Source organism: Coprinopsis cinerea, assembly GCF_000182895.1.
Source record: "Coprinopsis cinerea okayama7#130 chromosome 3 map unlocalized cont3.3, whole genome shotgun sequence".
Taxonomy (NCBI): Eukaryota; Fungi; Basidiomycota; class Agaricomycetes; order Agaricales; family Psathyrellaceae; genus Coprinopsis; species Coprinopsis cinerea.
The window spans coordinates 1615083-1632168 of record NW_003307542.1 but is presented as its reverse complement, the minus strand read 5'-3'; the positions used below and the strand labels follow the sequence as shown (position 1 = coordinate 1632168).

Genomic DNA, 17086 nt, shown 5'->3' with positions numbered 1-17086 from the left:
CGGGTGGATCTGGAGTCCGACGCCTTGCTCGGGCCGCTCCTAAAGAGGAGGTTCACATACCATCATTGACGAGTTTATTCCTGAACAACCACCACCATCCCACGTAACCCGTTGGAATGCCCCTCTTGCTGGGCTTTATCCTTGACCATTTGCCTTTTGCGAATTCGCCATGAACTTCACAGCCATAGGGAGTCAAATCCAGCTCCCGCCGTTCGAACCCGGTCTGTTGAAACGAATCGAAAGTCTGCCGGTACCGGAGGGGTTTCCGCACGAGGACCCTAAGGAGAAAGCCAGGCGGGAAGAGCTGTTTAGCACATTACTTCAGGGACTCGAAGCCAAAGACCCAACTGTGAGATTTCAAAAGAACCTCCATGACTTGATGGTTGATGGCCCAGTTTACTTTCGTAGGCGCAATGGGAGAGATGGGTTCAGAATACGTACCAGCGCCTAACCGCCTTGAGCCTTCCAAGCCATTCTCGCCCATATGAGAACCGAGATCGAGGCGGGGTATTCTTGATTGCCCTCCAATACACCTGGCTGTCGACCAACTCCAAGGATGCTCGCCTTGGACTTGACTTCTTGCTCCATCACCAGAATGAGCTCAGAGCCTTTTGCAACAAGAACTGTAAACCGAGGATACCTGTCAACCAATGGCGAGGCAGCGATTGGCACCTCAATAAACGGAAATATAACGATACTGGGAATCAATACTTTCCACAATCCAAGTATCCAAAGTCACATCCCCACCAAGGCTATCCGCAACAATATCGCAATAACCAGCATTGGGCGTATCACGACTCGTGGAATCGACTTCATTGTCCTCAACAACCACCTCCCCCCTTTTGTCCCAGCAACAGGCCAGTTATTCCCAATCCCACGCGAGCTACCCCGCATTCTACCTGGAAACACTCGCAGCATTGGCAAGATCCCGGAAGAAACGCAAGATCGTTCCCGCCCCGTGTCAATGACGTGAAGCCAACTAGAAAGGTAACAGCTTCAGACTCTGTCTCTCATGACACAGCTCCGAGTCATAACCACACCACTGGCAAAGACTCCGTTGTGTGCCCAAATTCCAACCCTAACGGGAACAGGAGCAAACCATTGCATGATTTCGACTCCCTCGCGAATACGCCAGTGCCGCCTTTGTCCCCCGTCCAGCCGGAGAGCAGACCTTCTGCTCTCATCGCGACTCACTGCGAGCTTCCTTCCAACACTAGCGAGGCCGTTAATCCCCCAGCTCTTCAGGCTATCGTGGGCGACGTGGGCGAGGAGGTTGCTTCAATCAAAGACGGGCCAGTCGCCATGGTATGCGACGCTGCGAACAAGGTGAAGGAGGAAGCTTTAATAGCACCGCTTGCCTTGCCAGGAACCAAGGTAGTCCTATCGGCTGTCGCGGGCGCACGAGAGGTCCCGACTGTCTCTACATCTACTTCATCGACTTCGAAGTCTATCAAAGCGTCTCTTCTCAGTTTCCCTCCCATTTGGGCACAGGTACGCCCTGCAACATATATAAAACAACTGAATTCTGACAAGGTGCGCTGTAGACTCGACAAGAGGTTTGTGAAACCTTCGAATGGTTTAGGAGTTACCAAGGGGGAGTGTACTTCTCGAATGATATTGTCAAAGGTTATATGCTAGGGGGATTTGGCGCAAAGTGAGTGGTTGCCAGTTTACCACTCGGTTCGTTCATCCGTCTCAACATGCCCACAGGCGAGATATTTTTGCTCACGGCGGCCGGTTGATCATCTCCCACGGGTAAGTATTCTCAAACACGGCGCTAAACCGTTCTTTCATCGACGCTTTGAACTGCAGCGGAGGCAAGGCAGAAAGTACGCACATGGAAAAAGGAAAGGCCACCGTCAAAGCAGCTGGAGACCAGGAAGCTACCGATAAATCCGTTCGAGCTCTTCTCAGGACGTACGAAGAGAAGAGGCCGTTGGCTTTGGTCATCGACGATCGCTATTCTTGGTTTCCTTTTGACTTAACATCCATGGGCATTGCATACACCGTGCTGGGGTTCTATATGATTGTGGACGCGTGGGGTATGTGCTTTCGGAGTTGGTAAGAGGGAGTTACTGATGGTGCTCATCCCCCAGCTGAATACGAGGAGAAAGTTGAGACTGAACAGGGCCGAGTGGTTAGGTTCAAGTTTGCTTTTCAATGGTGTGAAGGACAGGTTGGTCACTTCGCTTTTCCTTCGGTAACTCCCGACCCTGACTATTGATTCCAGGGTGATCCTTGGTGGATAAGGGAAGCGACAGGTTAGAGTCGAAGATATGTATACACTCGTTCAGGTCATTGAATTCCAGCCAAGAACCAATTCCGTCACGGTTTGACGATGACGAGGACGTAGATGCGGGCCCCCCTGGTATATATTGAGTCCCGATGCGGCATATTCAAGTTCTGACCGCTTGGACAGAGAAGCTGGAAGAATACGCGGTGAAACATGACGCTGACAAGACCGAGTGAGTGAACCTGTATACCTGTTGGCGCCCTTCTCTGACGAAGTCTTCAGCACCCCGGATACCATAAAGTGTCAGTTCTGCAACAAGAAGTCCCCGCAAGTGTTCCAGCCCACTTGGGCTTGCTTGAATTCCAAGTGTACCATGTTCTGGAGGTCCCCGGATACTGCAAACTACCTCCCGGAAGAACTGGAATACCATCCTGAATTTCTGAGGCTGCGGGATGGTTGCGTCCTGCCCATGGGACACCAATCACTCAAGCCTTCTCTTGTGGCGGAACGGGCGGACGGGGTGACCACATCGACCGCATTTACGCGGGGATTCCACTGTTCAAAATGCGGTCGCCTATCTTGCAGGTGAGGATCTTCCCTCCCAGTGTGTGTGGACAGTGCTGAGTTTCCTTCCTAAGGACCGAATGGCGGTATTGGAAATGCAGTACGCAAGGTTGCGATGTAGGCACAGTCAATCCTCCCCAATCTCTGTTGCCGCATATTAACCTGGCCTCGCTTTCAAGCAAGTCTACCGCGTTCCGAGTAGGATTCATCAGGCCAACGAGTTTTGCTACCAACCTTTGAAGATTGACTTCGATGCGGAATGGATAGCACCAAACTGCGGTACGTATCAGTAGTTTCATATGTAGTCTGATCTAAATCTTCTCTCCCAGGAATTATCAGGGAACGGTTGCGCACGTTTCCTATCGGCGATTCTGGTGCAGTCGGACAGATCCAGACCATCGCACTTCCGAAGAACAGGTGATAAGCGCCTGCGTGGCCCGTGCATAACATGAACGCTTACAATTGTCTGCTCACAGAGGCTACCTGCATCATATCAAGTGCAATGCGCCATCTTCGAAGGACCAAGTGAATGATATCTTCAAAGAGTACCAGGACCAGGCGAACAATGGCGAATTGAACTTTAGACGATGGCCTATGCGAGCGGTGAGTACCTGGTATACCGCTACTCTTTCAAGTTCTCAACGCCACTTTCCTCCAGCACAAATGTGAGTGCCTTGGATTCTCAAATCCCTTCGAGTTTACATCTTAATGTCGGGTACCAGGTCGCGGGGCCCTTCTGACCAATTACTTCTCGCACAATGGTGAAGTTATCGAACTGCCTCTAGTTGCCGTTGGCCTGACCAAGTTTTTCACTGTAGCTGGCGTTCCGTATCATGTATGTGGCCTAACCCCCAAGAACATCGCGATGCTGACGCTGCTTCCAGTATGTTGGCGGGACAGAGAATACTGTCCCATTTGACCAAGCCCCAATGGCTGTAATTCATGCGCGAGAACTCATCCAACGGCGGATATACGAGGCCCTTGGGAAAGGCGTAGAGTTCAATGAAGTTTTGACGTATGTCGACAGTCCTCCTTTTCGATGTCCTTCGTTAACGAAACCCCTGCAGAGCGGCCTACATGGAATCACAGAAGATGGCTGTACAGTCCTTCCCCCGTTCATGTGTACATTCATATTGATTGCGACCACCCCCAGTTCCACAGCGATGATGAAAAAGGCCTCGGGCCCGTCGTTGCAGGGTTGTCATTAGGTTCTCCTGCTCTGATGCATTTCCGGCTTCAGAAAAGATACAGTGGCGACAACCGAGCTTGTCTGATGAGCTTTGTCCTAAGACACGTTCGTGGTCTCCTTTTTCCATGGCTGTACACGTTCCTTACCTTGACTTTAGGGAGATATTTTGGTCATGGACGGTTCGGGTGTTCAGGAATATTACGAGTAAGTCGTGCAACACTTTTCTTCGAGCTTTGCTGACCGCATAGACAGACATACCGTTGTCCCGACTAACTTCCGGATCGCCGCAACTGCGCGTTTCATAGACGAGGGGCGTAGTCAAGTCGAGACTAGGGACGCCCGAACACACTCTCCAGTTCCTGTGTCGATTAAAAAGACCTGGACCTAAGTCTCCCCGTCAGGCATATTGTTATTCGCCACCTGTGCTTTATACTATATTATATTATGTAGATATTTACCCCCAGTGCATCTCCTTCGGGAAAGGAAGCGGTCTCTCAGTAGTGTCGGATACCTTATAATACCTGGGGTCGAGGCTTTGATGCCTATGCCTTCTTGACGTATCGATATCCAGCGGTTTGGTCGTCGCCGTAATTTTGGTGGTTTTGGCCTCCGCAGGGCCGGTGCTGTTGTTGCGCTGCAAGTAGGGGTTTGGAAGCTTCGTCTCCGCCTTCTTTTTGGAATAAAAGGTGAAGAGATCGGCAATCTGGTGCTCCACGTCCTGCTTGTCGCGTTGCAAGCGTTCCAGCTCGTTTGCCATGGTCATGACTTCACGACCAAGCTCCTTTTTGAACTGTTCAACGTGTTCTAGGTTCAGGGATGAATGTCAGATTTTGTTTGAAGTGTGGCATACGACTTGCTCACGCTGAACGTTGATGGCTGTAGCTTCTCTCATAGCCTCTACGAAGCGCAACCGTTCGCCTTTAATTTCCCCGGATATCTCTGTGGGTTGGCCCCAGTCAGCGAGAGTAGAGGTAAGGTGAGATCAAGCACACCATTTGTGAAGGTTCTCAGCATCACTTCTTGGTTCCGTTTCTGAAGCTCTATCATCCGTGCCAGTTCATTGGAATCTGGGATACAATCGAGTTAGAGCTTTTCGACCAGTGAAAAGGGGCCCCGTTTCAAGTCGGTGCTCACCAAGACGACTCTCGGAGTTGAGAACAGCGATAAGGTCATTGACAGAAGCCTGCAAAGAAGCCATATTTTGATCCCTCGCCTTCATCCCGAGGACCAGTTGGCGGACGTTGCTCAGAAGATGGGTGCTTCCAGGCGCTCCATGTTGTTGCACACTTCCCGTGCCATCCATACTGCCACCACCATCGCCATCGACGCCAGGAGGTAAAGTGACAGGCGTTCCTAGCTCGGCGCACAGTGCATCGATATTCGCTGCCAGCGATTGGATCTGCGATGTTCCGTTATTAACGAAAGCCTCTAGCCACTGTCCGAGTTTGCGTTCCGAAGCATCATGGAGGTTGTTACCGCCCGACAGACAGAAGTGCAAGGAGTGATGGGTTAGGCGTCAAGGTTGGTTGGTGAGGTTAAGATTAAAAGTTAGGGTTTGTTCGAGCGTCGAGGTACGGCACCAAGCGGAGTCGGAGTATTGAGAAAGGCACGCAGAAAACCTTTGAATGCGCGTTGTTCATAGAAGCAGTTAAAGCTCACTTTGTTGAGTTCATTCAAGTAGCGGACGCTGTCAACCTGTTGCAGAGCCTGCTGTTCGCGATGTGTGACATCATCTTCCAGCAAAGAGACAATTCCTGTGACCTGTTTAAGGATGAAACGCCGATTAGCTCATCGTTTCAATAGAGCGAAACAAGGGGACTTGCTTCTTGCTTCAACTCCCGGCTGGTGGCAGCAGAATCGGCATGATTGGTGCCAACTATACCCAGAACCTTCTCCAAAGTTGTCTGCAAAGGGATCAAATCAAGGGCTAAAGCGGTAGGACGAAATTGAGCATCTACGGTGAACGGACGGATCCCTCCTTGAGAGGGACGAAAAGGCGACTTACCAGCTTGGTGAACTGAACCAGGGCTGGTGACATCATGGGTTCGCGACGACCGAGAACGATGATCCTCCTGCCTCCTTTCAGCATCGGCTACATCTTTACTGAGCTCCAAGATCCTGTTATTAATCACAGGGAGCTCAGAAGCCAACTGCATCTTGATGTCTCGCAATAGCGCTCCCAATTCCTCTGCCACACCATTTGCCACATCCCCATCAGCTCTGTCAACCCCGCTACCATCTCGAGCCCCATCAGAGCCACCACCCCGACTGCGATTTCTATTCATAGCACCCTTATCATTATCACCTTCGCCCTTCCTCTCGCGGCCATGCGCAAAGTCGATCCCGGAGCCTCGGCTAAAATCCAAATTGTCGCGGTCACTCGAGCCTCCATCCCTGCGGGTCGCAATCCCCAACCGCCTCTCCATACTTTCCAGCGCCTCTTTGACATGCAATAATGTCTCGTTCGCAGTATTGAGGCGGTGATCCAGACCGAGCGCGATTTGGTGTATGGTTGGAGCTCCACCTCTAACTATAGTCGGATTGGCGGCCCCTATCACGACGCCTACTCCTACTGCAGTTCCATTTCCACCGAGTCCATCTCCAACGGCATTACCGTCACCAGCGGCCAAGTCCGCTGTTGATACGACATCTGCGCTGGACCCGGTCCTGATTCTCGCACTCTGGCCCTCCCCGGTTACACCCAACCCTCCCAAGACGAGCTTGATCTCTCGCACTCCACTCGCTATCACTTGCAGCTCATCAAGCCCGACCTGTCTTCTCATCTTCTCCTCCCGACCAACAAACGTCTGAGTATTCGATACTCCGGGGTCCATGGAAACCACTCTAGTTTCTTTCTCATTATGACAATACTGCTGATGTTCGCCGTCCCCTTTCAAGGTCGATTTATTCTGGAAATACACCGTTAGAAGTGCACCGTCTCCACAGGAGTGGGTTCCGCTTGGAACCGTGGACTACTTACGAATACGATTGCTCCAGGGTAAGCTCCTAACACCGGTGCAGGATCATGGTGCGGAGAAAGCGAATGACTCTCGTCCTCCAAATCCCCTATGGAATCTTCACCCCTCATTCGAGTCGCATTGGATGATAGCCCAGCAGGATCAATACCTGTCGGACCTCGCTCCGGCAGAGGAAGCCCCGAGACGGGAGGCATTTCATTACCACCCCCTGGGGCAAATCCTGCATCACCAGCTGTAGCACCAGTACCTGCCTTCTTAGTCGCCTGCTCCTGTCCCCCCTTCTTCTTCTCCTGCTACAAGTAGTGAGACTGAGATAACACCGCCATCGTACGATTTCATTGCTTCCACTCACGTAGGGGTTCGAATTCGAGCTTTTCGAGCCTTTGGCGGTGTCCGAGGTGGAGCTTTGGTGTTGGAGGTTGCTGTTGTTCCTATTGTTGACTTTGCTGGAGAAGCCCGAGCCTGAGGTGAAGATCGAACCAGCTCGCGTGCCTTGGTGAGAACCAAGTGAGACCCCACTGGCACCACCTCCCGCCCTCTTTCCATTTCCGTGTTGTGTTGGCGTAGGTGGTGTAGTCGCATCGCTTCCTTTTCTCTCCATCTGGGCTACCCTTTGTTTGACCACGGAGAGATGACTAAGGTTTGCGATACTCGAACTGGGGGGTCGGCGAGCCAGACCAGTTGACGCAGTGCCAGAGCTCGAGTCGGAAAACGTAGACGATAGTGGACTCCCTCGCGAATAGACACTACTGCCGCCATCCGGCGAAAGCATCCCGTTCTTTACTTTCAACCTCCCTTTGCTCGACTGCGACCTCGATGAAACCCGGAGTTGAATCGGGGTGGGAAGTTCTGGTATGGAGCTGGCGCTACTGTACTTGCTGCTAGCCACACTACCTGCCATACTATTGTTGCTATGCGTCTTGACGATCTCATTCGTGATATGCTTAAACGAGTCGTTTGGTTTGGCGGGAACTGACCGCGATTGCGAGCTGGAGTTTTGGCGCGAGACTGGGAGGGGAGGGAGGGATCTGTCAGTACTCGTGCGGCCTGAGATGCGAGGCGGAACGGGTGTAGATAGAGATGGCGGGCGAGGTTTCATGAGCTCGTCCGACTTCGAGGACATCGACGCGTCGGGATAGGGTTCAGGAACTTCGACTGCCTTCGTCTGGTGTGGGGTATCCCCAGATGGAAGGATAGAGTCCCTATTAAGAGATGGGCGCTCGATCATTAAAGACATCCCAAAACCCAATGCTCACCAGAATGCGCTAATCCACTTTGCTCTTTCACGAACGCTCCTGACAGCGAACACCTCCCTTGGCTTCCTCTCGAAAAGGATCTCGAACACCTTGAGTTCGTCCTCGTCCTCGCCTTCGCCAGCGTGTCCTCGGCCTTTCCCTGCAGAGCCCCACGCATCCAATGCTTGAACAGCAGCAGGATCGAGCGCGTTTAGGTCAATCGATCGAATGTCTGAGCACCCGACCAGATCGATCTCGTGAATGCAGGGAATCATTGTCGTCCCTCCACCATCCGTATCACTGAACCAGGAAACAGTGATTTTAGCATCCTTTAGCGTAATCGTCGATGTCGTCCACAAAGGAGCAGGGTGGACTGTCCGCTTTCCATCAGAATCGTCACCTCCAACAGGGGACAAGGTGGTGAGATAGATGAGGGTCCCTGTCTGAGTCTGCGACCGGGAGAGGAGAGGGCGAGAATCATCGCTTAGTGCGAGAGGCAACAACGGGAGTTCTTTGGAGATGGAGTGCCTGTTACGTCCCCCAGTTTGATCTCGAGAATTTGTAGCTGAGAGACCGGGAGGGGGGAAGATAGGCCTGTCTTTATCCAGATCTTTAGAACTCGATCCCAGTTTACCCTTTTTGAGGATAGTGAGGAGATTTCGGAAGGAGTGACGGAGAGGGTTATCCTTGTCTTTCTTGGCTGGGGGAGAGGCCAGCCCAGTCCTGTAGTGCGGATACTGGGAGTCGGAGTGGTAAGTGGAACGTTTCGTCGCTGCTGGTTCACCCGCGGCAATATTCCGCACAGGACGAGAATTGGTCGAGTGTGCTCGCGAAAGGCCTGGTTGTTGTCCACCACGGCCGTAATAGACTTTGGAGCTAGCAGCCTGTTCCTCGAGGATTGCATCTTCGTATTGTTTGACGAGTTGTTTGGTGCTTTTCCGGTGTTGGAGGGTGGGTCGCTTCGGGCCAGAATCCGGGTCACTTTGCGACAGAGCACATTGCCTGCTCATCGATCTAGGTCCGACCATGTCTTTTACAGGGATGAAGGCAAGAGCTTAGAATTGTGCATGCTCCGAACGCGAGACATTATGTGAAGCAGACGCGTTGTAAATTGGACTAGAGCGCGTCGGGGTCAAGTGATACGCTTCGGACCTTCATGGTTGACCAAGCGTGCATGATATATTCTATTCCGGTTGGTTATGACAATAAACCCGCCACTGCAGAGAAAACATACAGGATTCCCGTATTTGAGCCAGCTCAGCCTCGAGTCAGATAATGAGAATGCTAATCGTCATTGCAGTGGATATGGGCGGTGCTGTTGACTCGACATAAAATGCAAAGATAAAGATCCGTGGTGGTCGAAGACAGCATCGTTACATGCCGAGAAAGGTGTGGAATGCACCGGACGAGGTTGAGCATCGCATTTTGCGGTGGAATAGTTGGTCGGCGAGGGCGGTTCCCACGGGCCATTTGTCGGATCAGTAGATTTGCGTCGGGCTTGGCACTATGACGGTATGACGCTCTGGGTTGCGGATATGACGAGTGGGCATTTGGTCTAGGCCGTGGAGATAAAATAATATTTTGTAGCAGTAGTAAGTAATGATAGGAAGAGGAAGCAAACATATGGGCTGCTGTTAGAAGTTCTTCTAGAGTGTGTTGAAATCAAGTCAACGACGGGCATGGCTGGCTTGTGCAAGCGATAACGACCAAAATTCGATGGCCAAGTTGCCATTTTGGGAGATAGCGGCGCTTACACATGACGATGACATCATTGGGTCGATTTTGCTGGGTCGTTGTTTCCAAAAGCATTAACCGGGCCAGTTTGGCTCCTCGCACCAATCCCACAAAGCAACAAAGCCACTCTCTTATTTCCACCACTCACAGGCACTTGCGTCTCTCTTCCTTTCCACCAACTTGGACAATGCCAGACCTCACCAGATCCACCAGCGGTCAGTTCTCCTCTGCTCGTCGCCCATGCAGCCCCTGCTCATCGTCGACTCTAGGCTCCTCATCACCCAAGACACCGACACCCAGGTACACAAAACGCAATGCATCGTTCAGCTCACCGAGGGAGGTGCCATTACCGTCGCCGACAGTTGTGAACGCAGCAGAGTCGTATTTCAGCGAGGGAGTGGGGAGTGAGCGCCAAGAGAATCATACAGGATCCGGATCAGACCTCGTGGAATCCTCTCCGGGCCAATTTTCAGGCTCGTTCTTCAGGTTCTCCTCAGCCAGTCTTCCCTCAAACAACCAAATCCCTTTTTATGCTCTCCCGGACAGGAAACCCATGCAAGACTCCGGTAATGAAAAACGAAATCCACTCTGTCCACCAATCCACGAGTCCTCTTCTTCCTCAGATGACTCTATCGCTTCCGGCTCTTCCTCATCATCCTCTTCATCGTCGTCCTTCACATCCGCAGCAAGCTCCAACACACACAATCATACACACATCGACTCTGACCGCAAACCACCCCCTCTAGACCGCCCAGTCAGCCCAGTCAACAACTTCCCTACCGCAATGCGTCGCTCGTCGCCAGCACTCTCCCTGCCAACCACCTTTTTGCCACCAGAACCCCCCAGAATCCTTGAGAACGAACCAACACCTTCAGAATCTGCAAATCGCGTACCAGCACCCTATGAATTCTTCCTCAACAGCAGAGGCCCGCCGCCAGCGGACAGCTGGCTCGAAATCGAAACACTTCACACCGAGTACCGTCTCTTCGCCCGCCTGCCAGGTTTCAGCAGAGAAGGAATCACATTGGCCACGAAACGCAGGCGGATTTTGCACTTGGTAGCGGATAAATGGGACAATGGCGGTGGTGAGTCGCCCTTTGTCGTTGAGACCTCCCGAGATTTAACACGTTTTTCTCCCACAGGGCACTTTGAAAGGCGGATATCATTCGGATACGATGCAGACCTGGTGCAGGTGCGAGCAGAGTTTGACGGTGAGATGCTGAGGGTCACCATCCCTCGACGGCATAACTGGTCAAGCTCACGGATTGCGTACTCGGGGAGAGCATGCTAGGCCGGTTGCCATCGCTGGCCCAGCGATCAATCTTTCCATCCTCAACACTCCCGTCGCTGCGCAACGACCGTCCGCACGACCACCAACCCAGCGACGGCGCCAGCCCTCACCTCGCCCTCATCGACATCGTGCGAGGAATCCCCGCTCTTTTGGAGCGGATGGAGCACTTCGCTCCTCTACCGCACCACAGCTCCCAACCTGTCCGCAACTCCCAGGATCCCTGCAAGTTACCGATCTCCCGGTATATTTGCGCATGTTCTATTCTTGCATCCCGTCGGCCTCGTTTTCTACGCAGCTGTTGCACCAACCTTTATGTCATGAAACACACACATCGCATCGACTTGGTCTCGCATCATCATCCGCATCGGCATTCGTCATTTTCACCAGCAGCAGCAGCAGCAGTTATATCTATCGCAACGCATGTATCATCCACATCTGTATATTTTCTGCGCTTTCTTCTTTCTTTCTTTTGCCTGAGATAGGGGGGAGATCGGGGTTTTCGTCCTTTCTTACAACGTTATTCCTGTCCAGCCACGGCTCGCCTACACTATCCTATTCCTAGTACCTTACTATCTATCGGATCACCTCGACGACCGACCCAACCCTTATACCACACCACAGACACTGCACTCCACCCCCTTTTCGGCCCCTTTTTTATTGTCCACCCACGACCAAAAGAAGCAGAGATGGAAATGGCAAGTCGATACACGCCCCAAACCCAGCGAGTCATACCTTGCGAATGCCATGACATCCTTTTTTCATGATATGTTGCGATCATCTGCTCTCTTTATGATCAGAGATCTCGATGTAACAGATGCCTCGTTGCACACTCGCCATTTGTGTACTTGGGTCTTGACTCCGGTTTTTCCATCTAGCCATCAGGACTCTCTTGGTCATTTCTCTTGGGACTGTGGTCAGTTCGGGACTCGGAAGCTTATCAACCCAGCTACACTTTTTCGTCCATTCAGTGAAAAATCTCTCAGGGCGCACGGTTTCCGGGTTCACCAGTCAGTCATTCAGGGTCGTAGGCCGTTGCAACGCGTTTTCCGACTCAGCGCTATGGACCATTCGATCGCATGTGTCCTGCAAGCAACCGTCCGACTTTTATTAGGCTTCCACTAGCCGACCGGATTTGTGGGTGACCGTCCCCGAGGTTGAATTGCGCACGGACCCTTCCACCCTGAGCGGCGGCGGCGACAATGTCCGTTCGCCGGACGCAGCGGGCGCCCCGCCTCGCCCCACGGCCTCGACTCCCGAAATGGACTCCTTCAATCCGCCTTGCTGCCCTTGCAAGAGTCGTACCCGACCACACATCTGACCTTCTATTCGCTTTCCATTGGGACCCCGCTCCAACAAGCGCCATGTTCACATTGGTTCTCTTGTTCCCTCACTCCCGCGAACACATACACTTATCCCCTTCCTCGTCAATGACGATGGATTGATCTGATTGGTCGACAGTTTGTTCATTGATTGCGAATGGGGAGCTTTGTCTTTCCATAGAGAAAGAAAAGATATGCAAAAACCAGTGGTTGCTGATTGGCCGGAGGTGTTTCTAGCGTTCTTGAACTTACAAGTCCGTCGGGAAGGGTCTCTTTCATCCATCTCACTTCCCTTTTGCCTTTACCTTATGATGCTATTTATAGCGTCATGACGAGAGTAATGACCCTTTCGAAGGGCTTTATGTTGTGTCATTGGTTGTTTCTTTCGATGGTGATTGGTCGATTGGTTCTGGGCCTGGATTCGGCGGTTGGACGTTGACTGGGTTGGGTGGCGGTTGGCCGTGGTTGTGGGGCAGGAAAGGGCTATTTTTACTTGTAGAGGGACCTCTGGGCAGCCGCTAATTGGTCGGGGGTGAATATCACTTTCCTCCATCCGTTGTGGTTTTCTCTCACATTGGCTGCTCCTCCTTCTCTTCTTCTTTCCCCTTCTTCATCCTTCTATCCTCCGTCTCCAGTCGCTTTCAATTCATTCTAGTCATGACATACACGCCTTTATCTTGAGCCTATCGTAGACACCTTTTCTAATTCCCTGTATAATAATCGTAACTTTATATCCCCTCCTCTGTCAGAACTCACACTCCATATCTTCTATAACGGCACACAAATAGTATATATGTAACCGTTTTCCAACTCGAATGATCTCCCCTTCGAACTCCTTGGCTGTGTATTAGTACAACAACGTTCCTCGTCACAAAACCACGTTCGTCTGTCACAATAATCCCACAGACGAAGCATACTTATAAATGACATGCAACACAGTGAGCAGCTGCTGTTTAGATCGAATTCGATGCCGTCTGAGAGAGGAAAGTAGAGTGATAGGCAGAATATGTATTACTGTGGTAGTGACAAGGAACAAGGTTAGTACCCCCGATGTACGACACATACATGTGCGGCGCAGGGACCCTGAAAAATGACAGAAATAGACGAAAGAAAGGCGCATGGGTTGCGCGAGGGGTCGACCTCGACGACGAATGGACCCATGGTCATGATCGGATGACCTCCGGTCACCGGTAAGTGCCTAGTGCCTCGAGCCCATGTTCAATCGAGGGTGACCACGTTCTTGAAATCGACGAACAATCGCCGACCGACAGAAAGTCTTTCAGGTCTGGATCGCTATCCCGACAAGTCACCTTCGAGGCAACCATAACACCTCTGCTTCTTCTTTTACCCTCCAACCTGTTCACAGTAGGGTCAATCGTTTTCATCTCCAATGCGCTTCAAGTCTCTTCTCACCGCGCCGCGGGATCACTATTCGCTGTCGATCAAAAAGTAGGATCGAACACCACTGGTGCTGGGTCGCAAGTTGTGTGGGTCGCTCGCGTTGCTACTAGCAGCAGGCCACACTGGTCGTTTGGCAGGTCGGCGTTGTAACCTGGTGCCGCAGGTCGTCCTCGACGTGATATCCTGCTTTCGATTAATCGGATCGCCCTTGCTTCTTAGCACCCTCGAGCAGTCCCTCCTTCTCTTCTTTTTCGACCGCCATCGCCGTTGTAGACCGAGTCGGTCCTGAACCAGCAGGCGAGGGAGAAGAGCAGCTCGAATTGCTCGGTTCGAAGTCGGTGGATTCAGACATCGTCGTGTCCGCAATACCCCACACATGTTCAGCTCTAATACGCGGTGCAAAGGGCCGATTGACCATCGCCTCGGCCGATGCATATGTGGGTACGACCTTGGTTCCAGTGCTGGTTCGCTCTTCCTTCATTTTATCTAAAGCTTGGTTATCAGATTTTAAGAAACTCCGGATTACGGTCATGCGACCCTCGTCTAAACCTAACTCACCTGAACTAGAACCTTTTATTGACGACCTCGAATTCAAGCCTGAACCTGAACTGGAAGCTCCGGAGCGTGGTTCACCAAGTGCGGAAGGCGTATCCCAGACAAGGGTGGTGGTCGCATTAGAGTCGTGGGTACCAAATTCCACCCTCGAACCGGAGTGCCGCGGTTTTTGTCTCTGCTTTTGTCGTCCATGGCCAGTTTTGTCTTCGAGATCCGTCAGTGCGTTCGGCCTGCCTGGACTATGACGGTAGTCGTGTCTGTCGTGACAATTCAGGTGATCTGGTTTCTCGTTTGCCACCGCGTGTGGGGCATTTGCAGGAACCGAACGATAGTTCCCGTCCTTTAGGCTCGCACCAGTGACTGTTAGGCTTTCGCCATTTAACATGCCAAGGGATACGGCGTCGTTCATCAAAGCCGGGCCCCCATCCTGTGCTATTATTCCAACCCCGCGTTTGGATCTTCTTTCCCATTTTCGTTCTTCAATGGGAAGAGGCGTCCACTCGCCCACGTTTGCGTTGTAAACCGCACTAGTCATTTCCTGGATTCTCGATAAAGCTCTTTTGAACGCGAATTGTTCATCTTGACCCGAAAAAATGGATAGCTCGTCCAATGACTGACGTTTATGCCGTGGCGAGTGGGAGGCAGCCTCGACATTTCGTGCGATTTCGACTTGCATTTCTGGTGCATCGTACGATGAGACGTTGGGTCTGTAGTACTCTTGTGATTCAGCGACACTTTCAGCCAACATTAGATCTTCCGTCGAATGATCTTGTAGGAGAGAAGCAGTGACGGCGAAGGCGGAGGAATTAGGGAAGAAGATGGATTCAGGCGGTGCGTGGGCCAGGCAAACCAGTTTGCATCGGGATTCATAGAGCGCGTCAATGAGCGAGATGAAGCGGCGTGCTTGGTTCTTTGCCGAGAGCGGGAGAACGGGGATGTCGGTAATGACGATATGGGAGAATGTGGATGCAAGGGTGAGGTAGTCTGCTGCACCCAGGGACTGATGACATGGATGGTTTAATTAGGAGGGCAATCAGTGAAGACGGGATCGCATACCTCTTCACAGAGTTCCTCGAAGGTGAATTTACAAATTTCGCCGTGCGACCATGGGACGTGAACGCTGCGACCAAAGACATTGAGGTCACGACGTTTGGGCTCTGAAGGGTATGCTCAGGATCCATCTTGACAGGACGTACAGTGTTTGCTTACCTCCAGGTTGAGCACTGGCTAAGCGCACTATAAATGATTCGAAATCACCCTTCCGACTCATAGTGAACCAAGTCTTGTCATTTGACCCTTCCGTCACACCCTTGCTCATCTCTTCTCTCCAATCCTTCTTGACGTCAAGCTCTACCACGGGACACCTCGCCTTCAAGGCCTCGACAAACGGCTCTAGCCTCTCCTTCTGGACGCCATTTTTGTAGAGATCATCGGGAACCTTATTGGAGGTACCAACAACGATTCCACCCATACGCCAGTACCATGACAGAACGTCGGAAAGCAAGCCTGCACTAGAAACGTCCAAAAGCTGGATTTCGTCAAAGACTAGGAGCCAGTATCGGAGAACTAGGCGTTTGGCGACTACGAATGCGATCGTCGGGTCCGCATACGCACTAGAAGAGCGAACATGGCGAGTCCATTTGGACGGCAATCGGTTCTTGAGCAATAATTTCTTCCATTGATCTTTTATGACCCTGTTCCATGGTGCACGGCCTTGCGATTCGTGAAATGTCGCGTCGGCGTCGGTGGAGGGCCCTTTGGTCAGGTTGTGTGCATGCATACGCCGTTGGGTCTCTTCCCATACACTTCGATAGATCTCCAGAACCAGCTGGTTGTAGTGTTTGCGAGCTTTATAGGGCGTTGATAGGGTGCTGTACCAGAGATCTATGATAAAACTCTTCCCAGAGCCGGGAGGCCCGGTCAAGAGGATACCCTATAGGGCGGGAAGGTTATATCTTGTTCAGGGGACCAGCAGAGCAGAGGATTAACACACTTTGGGTGTCGTCAAGGCGGCTATCTCCTCAGCGTGGGTCTTGCGAGTTACGAGGGCTTTGACCTCCTTGTCCAGATGCTCTTCCTCGGGCGAATACTTCCACCACGGGAGTTCGTCCTCGTCGGCCGGTTCCGGTAATGGGGACTGGAGTAACCGGGCAGACAAAGCAGGTGGTGCGTAGTCCACTAGCTCTCGCTGAAGCTTTCGAAGCTAGGGTCGCGGAGGTTACTGACTTTTCCTCTTTCCAGGGTGGATGGACCGTGTAACATACCTGCATGATAATCCGGATCTGGTCTTCATGATATGTGATCTTTCCGAGGGTAGTCAGAGACTGGTATCTCTCCAGGAGGTCAACCTGAGCTGGGAGGTTGCTGGCAGCTGCCGGGTGTATTTGGGCGAGTAAATTTGGGCTACTGTGAAGTTCCCGGATGCATACAATTGTCTGGGACCGTCGTTGAGAGTGTTGAGCCTGCTGCCTAGCAGCACCGACAAGCGGAGGCCGCTTGACCAAGAGCAACAGACGCAGTTGGCCCATCACAGAGCGGTGAAACCAGGAACTGGTCGCTCGCTGCCCATGAAATCGACGGAAGCAAT

At 52.0% G+C, this 17086-nt stretch overlaps 4 protein-coding genes across 4 annotated transcripts; 2 read left to right on the top strand and 2 right to left on the bottom strand.

Annotated features, from left to right (window-relative positions):
• Positions 1-169: 169 nt before the first annotated feature.
• CC1G_01939 (hypothetical protein) lies at positions 170-4374 on the top strand (the record flags this gene model as incomplete). Its single annotated transcript, XM_001830251.2, has 21 exons — positions 170-349; positions 409-1491; positions 1545-1654; positions 1711-1755; positions 1813-2042; positions 2097-2176; positions 2231-2261; positions 2315-2368; positions 2420-2465; positions 2516-2818; positions 2872-2914; positions 2977-3076; positions 3127-3214; positions 3274-3400; positions 3456-3462; positions 3520-3632; positions 3682-3812; positions 3865-3895; positions 3951-4091; positions 4144-4190; positions 4239-4374. The coding sequence occupies 21 exons, from the start codon at positions 170-172 to the stop codon at positions 4372-4374; spliced, it is 3126 nt and encodes a 1041-aa protein (XP_001830303.2).
• A 66-nt stretch (positions 4375-4440) lies between these two features.
• CC1G_01938 (hypothetical protein) lies at positions 4441-9227 on the bottom strand (the record flags this gene model as incomplete). The annotated part of the gene is made up of 10 exons (XM_001830250.2): positions 4441-4790; positions 4848-4925; positions 4979-5053; positions 5121-5385; positions 5646-5747; positions 5798-5913; positions 5992-6895; positions 6967-7257; positions 7317-8166; positions 8221-9227. 10 exons carry the CDS (start codon positions 9225-9227, stop codon positions 4441-4443), a joined length of 4038 nt encoding a protein of 1345 aa, XP_001830302.2.
• Positions 9228-10120: 893 nt separating this feature from the next.
• Positions 10121-11640, top strand: CC1G_01937 (hypothetical protein; the record flags this gene model as incomplete). Its single annotated transcript, XM_001830249.2, has 3 exons — positions 10121-10148; positions 10203-11018; positions 11076-11640. The coding sequence occupies 3 exons, from the start codon at positions 10121-10123 to the stop codon at positions 11222-11224; spliced, it is 993 nt and encodes a 330-aa protein (XP_001830301.2). The 3' UTR covers positions 11225-11640.
• Positions 11641-14137: 2497 nt separating this feature from the next.
• Positions 14138-17027, bottom strand: CC1G_01935 (hypothetical protein; the record flags this gene model as incomplete). Its single annotated transcript, XM_001830247.2, has 6 exons — positions 14138-14430; positions 14503-14859; positions 15118-15499; positions 15556-15656; positions 15709-16432; positions 16764-17027. The coding sequence occupies 6 exons, from the start codon at positions 17025-17027 to the stop codon at positions 14138-14140; spliced, it is 2121 nt and encodes a 706-aa protein (XP_001830299.2).
• Between the last annotated feature and the right edge of the window lie 59 nt (positions 17028-17086).